At 40.3% G+C, this 8,284-nt stretch overlaps 1 protein-coding gene across 1 annotated transcript; it reads right to left on the reverse strand.

The window, feature by feature from the left end:
* Positions 1 to 815: 815 nt before the first annotated feature.
* Positions 816 to 2,990, reverse strand: LOC136710579 (zona pellucida sperm-binding protein 4-like). Its single transcript, XM_066686216.1, has 8 exons — positions 2,683 to 2,990; positions 2,391 to 2,578; positions 2,200 to 2,297; positions 1,681 to 1,838; positions 1,414 to 1,606; positions 1,200 to 1,347; positions 1,051 to 1,126; positions 816 to 957 (listed from the first exon to the last, which is right to left on the reverse strand). Exons 1-8 carry the CDS (start codon positions 2,957 to 2,959, stop codon positions 857 to 859), a joined length of 1,239 nt encoding a protein of 412 aa, XP_066542313.1. The 5' UTR covers positions 2,960 to 2,990; the 3' UTR covers positions 816 to 856.
* Between the last annotated feature and the right edge of the window lie 5,294 nt (positions 2,991 to 8,284).

Below are 8,284 nucleotides of genomic sequence, written 5' to 3' on the forward strand. Positions count from 1 at the left end.
TTCTTTCACCGGCCTCTATTTTCCAAGTCATCAATCTTAGCTTGGAGCTGACCAATGGTCAACTCCAAGGATATGAGCAACGCGGTTTGTTGGTGATTAGCGTCCTCACCAGCCAAAATTCTGTTTTCAGAATTTTCGTCAAGCCTACTTTGTTTGTTGGACTCATTGAGTCAGGCTGGTGATAGTACCTTCCACAGATGAGATTGATGTAACAATGGTGTTCAATCGCCCATCTAAGATGTCCAGCCTTGAGCCGACAGATTTAAGCTCAGCAAGGATCAAATCTGTGTTAGGCGAGGTGATATTTGCATGGCTGCTAATTTTAGCAGCTGGTTCGCAGGGTGCCTGCGTTTTTTTTTTTTCTTGGTTCTTTGTGGGCAAGTTGATGCAAAGATTGGAGGGTTTTTATCATTTTGGGAGTCCAACATGTTTCAAAAGTAAGTCAAGTTATCTAATGGAGAAACAAAGTATTATTGTAAAATGTTTATGAGCAGAAAAATGTTTCAAGTGGCCATATCCTGCTGGGTCATGTGACAACCCCCCCCCCCCCCCCAGTCATACATTTCTAACTGGGATTGAGGATAGCAGAGTACCACTTTAACCAGCACTTCAGCCAAATAATTGTTAGTCATGATGCATCATGACAAGCAGTAGTGCATGTACTAACATTTTGGTTGCAGGGAAGATTACATGACACCCACCTGGTAAACCTCCCACCCTCTGTGGGAATCAGTATATGGAGCATGTACCATTCACACCAGCCACATAATTCCAATTAAATATTCAGTTGCTAGAAATAAATCTTCACACAGCACTCAAAATCAAGCTCTTTATTTCATGAGGCATGGCACTTCACTTAAGTTGAGGGGACAGATCTGGGCTTAACATAACACACTTCTCCACTGGACACTACTACAGTAACTCGAGAAGTCCTTTCTGCTGCAGACACATCTCTCCCTGTTGGGGTGGAGGAAATGTTCACATGAAATTCATTTAGTCATGCCAGACAGAAAAACAAATACATTCCTAAAAATAATGTGTTCAACTTACTTTGTCTGGTACAGCTCGGCACACAAGATTGAGCAGCAGTTGGCTGACATACAGATGTGCTGCAGTGGATATACACCTGAAAAAGAGCAAACCACTCAGTAAAGGACACCTCATTTCCCTGTACAATTTGAATAATCCAAAAGTGTTACCGTCTGTTGCAGAGGTGCCATAGATGCAGGATCCACAAACGTGAACATCTTGAGGACAAAGCGCTTGTAATGGCTAGGGAACTGGAGACCAGGTGACCCATCAACTGGAATTGGCATGGTCAGGTAACGATCACCCTGGTAGGGGCACCTAAAGAGGACACAAGTCAGTATCAGCCTGTACTAGAGCACTACACAAAGTAGCAGTACAACTCACCCATCTACCAGAAGATCCCACTGAGGATGGCTGAAGGGGTCAGGGGAAGATGTTGCCCAGCAGTGTCCCAAGATCAGGGCAATATTGGGATCAGTTCTCCCCAACATGCGCACTTCCACAAACACAGGCTCCCTCAGAACCTTAGTCACAGGGTAGTCAGCATCACTGTAGTATGAGGTATAGGCTACTTGTTCTGTTGAGAAAGAAGGTTATTGGAGAAACCAGAGAAAAGTAAAATACATCCATGCCAATACACAGGAGCCTTACCTAGTGGACAGCCCTTGACAGTACATTGACCATTGCCCAGTCTTAATTCTACTCTGAGGGGTCCAGAAGCAACTACAGGTAGAGGAGGATCATTGGAAGAAAGCTGAACAGACAATGCCTCAACAGCTGTAGTAGAATACCTGCACTGGAAGTAAAGCCTTGAAAATAGAAACAAGAGGTTAGCAATAACCCACAGACCAGTAGTGTACCATTTCATTTACAAGGGACAATGAGATGCCTGATCTGTTCAGGGTGCATGTTCTAGGTGAAAATAAATAAAATAATCCAGACACTTGTTCCACTCTTCTTTGTGGATAGTACACGTTTAAGAATTTGGAACTAGACCAATCCAAACAAGCAGAAGCACACCTGATTCAACAAATGTAATTCAATGGGCTTGGTCTTAAGAGCACTGCTGCATTGCTCAAATTATATATTGACAACAACCCCTCAGGAGACTGCTACCAAAGCCTCCATCCACAAACAAATAATTGCCAAGAAGCAGGTGGTTCTACTCACTCAAAATGGCTGTCTCTTGTGATTGCTCCAAGTGGTCCTAGTCCAACTTCATAGGAGGAGGACATTTTGTTCTCATAGACCACATAGTCACCTAGCACCTGGAGGAAGGAGACAAGTGGATACACAATCATGGCATATTCCCCACATGTACAAGACCCAGCTACCTGAAACTGAAATGCTCCAATACAAACCACTGCTATTGTGCCACAAGCAGTCACAGGAAACTGGTAAATAGCAAAGCTTGCAGTATAATCCACAGCACTGCAGGAGCCATTACTTCCTCCCAATAGGCTGATTGAATCCAGGCTCAGTCTGGGCAGTGTTGTATCCCTGGCCACCACCAGTACAAACTGGCCATCTACTGTGCACTGGACAGTCACTAGGGACAAGAAAAAAAAAAAAAACAGCCATCAACAGAATTCAGGAATACCTCAAGCAACAGGATTCAGCCACAGTATCAGAAGATTGCCTAAACCAACTTACCAGTGTTCCCATAGTAGCAGTTGTGTCCATCAAAACAGCAGTTTATTGCAGCACAGTGAGCAGCATCTATGCTAGGTTCTCCACAAGGAACCCTGAAAACATTATCCACTCTACATTTATCAATGCTGACCACTGGCTTAGTACCACTAGTAAGAGGAATAGCTGCTGAAGGAAGCTGTGGCATCTGAGGCTGCTTCACAGACTGTGGACCCCATTGGTAAACTGCAGCAAAGCTTACATGACCATATAGGATGCCAAACACTACACTAAACCACATTATTGCTGCTATCCCAAAGGAATAACAAGTTGTCCTTATTCAGAGCTTTTATTTTGTTTTCCTGCCAATTTGTCAAAAGTCCAACCTCCTAATTAATTAACAGGAAATTGTGTTCCAGCCTGGTGAATCCATGATCCTGAGAAATTCTGTGATGAGTCTGTTGGGGGTCATGAGTAGACACAAATTGATAATGAGTAGTCATTATTCTGCCTGCTGCTAATTTTGCCTTTCATCAGCTAAAGTAAAATACAAAAGGTACGAGCTGTCGGGTTATGAGAACTAAATATATTTAAAATGCAGAAACCACTATAAATAAATTATACATTTGGTTAGAACCTCAGCAAAAATCTTTGTGATTATAATTCAGAATAAAATGGCTAATCACGGTTCTAAAAGTGTTCACAAAATGGCCGAACCTCAAGTAATTTATGTCCCAATAAAACTCAGAATATCATGTGTCTACAATAAAAATAATGCATTTTCTATCTAGCATTGAACAACATATTCCTAAATCTGACTTTGCAGTTTTTTAGGCATATTGTTCACACTTTGAGTGCAGGATCCAATATTTCAGGTCTTTCATAGTGCACTTTGTACAAAGATTCTGAGCCATTTGAGATTTAGCCATTAAATTCAAGGACTGTGATCTATGTTTTATACGATGGAGTTTGAGGGCCACGGCATTTAAAAAAATTAATAAATTCAGAGAACAATGTCAGATTTCTGAGAATATTCTCTGAATAATCCTGAAACAAATCTCAGAATAATTCTGAGAATATTCTCGAAATAATTCAGAGAATAATCTCAGAATAATTCACTGCACTTATAATGGGGCAGACACAGTGTAATTGTCAGAGAAACAGTGTAACTATGGTATAGATTTCAGGAATAAACACTCAGTATTTTTCCACATCAGGACCAGATAGTGATTAGTATTTAAACCCTGAATCGGTGCACGAACCCATGGCATGTAGTTTCACAGGATACAATTAATGATTCCGTAAATTATGGATCCAGAGCGAGTGTAACTCCGGCGCCCACGAGGCTCCATCGAGTTACGGCTCGTACAATAAACTAAAGCCTTATGCATCATGGTCAGGGGATGCACTGACATGGTCGTCATGTTGTGTGGATGTGTTTAATAAATAAATCTCACTTCACTTACTGCTTCTTTCACAACTCACTCATGGTGCACGGACTATTATTTTGTCTGTGTACATATTATGGAAAAATTATAACCCAAACAGTGATTCGCAAAATTTTCTGATAATATTCTCTGAATTATACAGACTTTTTAATTAAAATATTCTGAGATTTTTCTCAGAATTATTCTGAGAATGTTCTCAGAATTATTCCAAGTTTTTTCTCAGAATTATTCAGAGATTTTTTTCTCCGAATTATTTCAAGAATATTCTCAGAATTCTGAATTTATTCTCTGAAACTTTTGTTTTTTTCAACACCGTGGCCCTAAAACTCAGTTGTAGTTTTAGTTGGTTCAAAGTTCAATGGAGAAAAAAATAGTCCTTGATTAAAATATGTATATATATATATATATATATATGGAGAAGCCCATGTTAGAGCTAAAGCCTGCCATGAATGACTCTCATTCCTAGCTTCAGAGCAAGAAGAAGAAGAAAAATCAACAGTTTTATTGATTCCCTTAGTGAAATTTCTTCTCAGCATTTAACCCATCCATGGTTGTGAACACAGAAAACACACATTAGTGAGCAATTCTTCACACTCACTAGGGGCAGTGAACACACACACAATTGGAGCAGGGGGCTACAAACCACCTCAGTGCCTGGGGAGCACTTTGGGGTTAGGTGCCTTGCTCAAGGGCACTTGAGATGAAATAATAGCCGTGAAATTTTTTTTTTCTTGCTGGTCTTGGGAATTGAGCCTTCAGTCTTAAGCCCACTTCTCTAACCACTGATACAATAATTATCATCCTTGTTACAATGGTTTGTGCAGCTAATGCTGATTGATTTAGCTGCATTTCCATTTCGGGTTATAATGGAAGTAGCAGCACATGTTCTCCACTCCTGCCTCAAGCACCTCACTCTGGCTTCCAAAGATGACTTCATCATCTCCAGTGCTCTATAGGACTCCATAGGTCTCCACTTGTAAGCCTGGTTCCTCCCAAGGTTTCTTCCTCAGTTCTGAGGGAGTTTTTCCATTGCCACTGTCACCCTTGGCTTGCTCACTTGGGGGTTTTACATTTCATGTTAAAACTTTGTCTTTACTGGAATTCTATGAAGCTACTTTGATAGCAGTTGTAAAAAAGTGCTATAGAGATCAATTTGATTTGCTCTAAAACTCCGTAAAGAGCTACTCTTCGAAAGCTGCTCTGACTGCACACCTTCAATACACTCTTTTCTGTTAAGGCCATAGGAAAGTTTTCTGTTTGCGCCAATGTTGACCAAAACAAGATGGGTTCCTCGTCTGCATCTTGATTCTTCTCTAGGTTTGTTCCTCATGTTCTGAAGGAGTATTTGCTTGCCACTGATGCATCGGCTTGCACACTTGGGGCTGTTGCACTCTGTAAATGAAGTTGAATAGAAGGTTCTCATTGATGGCCTGCAGTTTTTGCGGATTTTATACTATGGAAATGTTTTCATTGTATGCAAATTGATTTTTCAGTGATGTTTCTTGCACCCATATTCTCCATTTTAAAGGCCCTAACACTGGATGTCAACCTGATAATACATAAATAATATTTTAGTGTGCAACCGTGTGAAAATGAAGCATGGCACATTTACAAATACATCAGACTTTTCAAATACATGAGACCTTTAAGTAGCAATGGAGTAAGAAACAAAAAATAATATTTGACAACACTGTCCACTGCTACTCACTCTGCAATTCTTTGAGAAGGAGGAATGAAAGTAACATTTTAATAATACATTGCATGAGAAGGATAAGGGTTAACAGCACCAACCCTCAACGCCCCCCCAAAATCCTCCCTGGACCTGAAGGGTCAGTCCTCCGGCGAGGGGAAAACTCCAGCACGCTGCTTCCGCCGACTCCCACGCTGTCTGGATAAGGAGGACGGTTGTGTCTCCAGCACATACCCGACTGGCTTGCCAGGATCAGTGCTAAAGGGAGTCCACCTAATAGCACACCTAGCCCATGGGTTCCTCGCTACATCCATAGCTGCAGGTCGGTTCTTCTGTCACAATTTAGGCAGGAAACGGGAGTACACACAGGCAATATTTAATTAAACCAAGTCAAACATAACAAAAAGAAAACAAACATAAGCATGGATACAAGGAAACAAACTAGAACAGAAACATAACTGAACTAGTGGCAATGTGTAATACAATTGACATAGAAACACATCTACACACACAAGAACCAATAAGGGAACACTGACACAAAGGGACTATATATACACAGAGCACTGACAAGGAACACCTGGGGACAATAACGAGAAAGCAGGACTACAAAGGAGACTCTGATGAGAGGGCAGGTCTAAGGTGGGCCTAAGGCGGAGACAGGAAGAATAAACAGAGCCATGTGCTAAATGAGCACATGGTGAGGAAAACAAACACAGGACATGACAGTAGGGCAGGTGATAAATGTTGAGCCATATGCAAGATAGGGCCTCGGCGAAGGAGTCGAAGATCTTGGGGCTGCTCTTACAACAAAAAGTCAGTCAGACTGCAAAGTAAGAGCCATGCCAGTGCACGCTGAAATGGTGCCAGAAATCAGGATGCAGTAGGATTTTAAAGTCTGCCTTGGCCATCCAGGTGTTGTATCCAATGATCTCGATGAGTGAAATGGCGTCCTCGTCCCTAGTGTAAGAGATGGAATCAGTGCTGGGAGTAAGATCAGAGGAGGACATGAGAGGCAGAGATATCTATGGCGTGTTTCTTTCCTGAATATTTTCAGGTGGTGATGCCAATAGGGTTGATGCAGAAGGAACAGAACGGAGGAGTGGAAAAGGGGTGATCATAACCCATCTGAGACCTCTTTGGCTAAAAGTGATGAAACAACGTCAGGTTTGGCTTTGGCCAAAAGCAGATTATAACTGGGATGTGGTCTGGCTCCCAAAACTACTTCAAATGGTGACTTCAGTTGTAATTCTCATTTTAAACACTTGGGGCCAGTATTACAGACAGCTCTTTAAAAGTTCAAACATTCCAGATTTGCTCTAAAGTTTATTTACAGTTAAAGCTAAAGCAAAAAAAATAACGTTTAGCTAAAATGGTTTATACACACAGAGGGGAAAATACGTATTTGATACAATTTTGCAAAATTTCCCACCTACAAAGAACTGAGAGGTCTCTAATCGTAGGTAACTTCAACTGTGAGAGACAGAATCTAAAAAAAAAAAATCCAGAAAATCCTGTTGTATGATTTTTAAATTGTTTATTTGAATTTTATTGCATGAAATAAGTAACTGAGCACCTACCAACCAGCATGAATTCTGGCTCTCACAGACCTGTTATCTGCCCAGAACTACACAGGAGGACATGGTCAATGACCTGAAGAGAGCAAATTAATTATTTAAAAATCATACAATGTGACTTTTTGGATTATTATTTTATTTTTTAGATTATGTTTCTCACAGTGAATCGACAGTTTATCAAATATTTATTTTCCGCACTATAATTTATTATTATTATTATTATTATTATTAATGTTTTAATACATACCCAGGATGTTTTCCATTTTCAATTGTGTGGAATGCACATGTTGAACAGCAGGTGGTGCACTGTCCTTACTTAAAACAGCTCAGCGTCTCAGTAACATCTCACAACTTTTTCAACTATTTTCTTCACTTACTTTGTCATTTTTTTCCTTACATTATTTTTATTGTTATATTATGTGTAATATATAAAGTTTTCACGTTTTTGGTTTGTTGTTTTATATTAAAACTTTAAAAATTACCTTATGAAATGCTTCAGATGTCTGGTTCTCATCATGGTCACAGTGAACCATCCTGACTGTATGTTTTTCTAGCACAGAGCATTTCATACCAAATCCACCTGAATGAATGTGATCACTGCTGTGCTGTGCACATACCTAGGGCTTTAAAAGGTATCACCTGCATATATCAAACATTCGTGTGTCTAGCAATTGAAGGGCTACTTCTTTCATCACATTGAAAGAACTGCCAGATGTTGGTTTTGAGCCCCGTCTGCTCTGCTGAACTGAATTTTGCATTAAGATTGTTAATTTTGTCATGGTAAAACTACTGGTGTTTAAATGACATGTTTCTAAATGCCACACACACCTGGGTCTTAAGGTCTTTTTGTAACCAATGCTTTGACCATGTTTCAGATTGTCATTCTTTGACTTCATGCCACTATGTGACCCAAA

Source organism: Hoplias malabaricus, chromosome 12 (genome assembly GCF_029633855.1).
Source record: "Hoplias malabaricus isolate fHopMal1 chromosome 12, fHopMal1.hap1, whole genome shotgun sequence".
Taxonomy (NCBI): Eukaryota; Metazoa; Chordata; class Actinopteri; order Characiformes; family Erythrinidae; genus Hoplias; species Hoplias malabaricus.

Bases quoted from the DNA above. Each gene is read 5' to 3' on its own strand.
- LOC136710579 (XM_066686216.1), bottom strand. From the start codon at position 2,959: ATGTGGTTTAGTGTAGTGTTTGGCATCCTATATGGTCATGTAAGCTTT. The intron at 1,607-1,680 runs GTAAGGCTCCTG...CTTTCTCAACAG, and splicing joins TGTCAAGGGCTGTCCACTAG to AACAAGTAGCCTATACCTCA. The intron at 1,348-1,413 runs GTGAGTTGTACT...TGTCCTCTTTAG, and splicing joins TGGGATCTTCTGGTAGATGG to GTGCCCCTACCAGGGTGATC.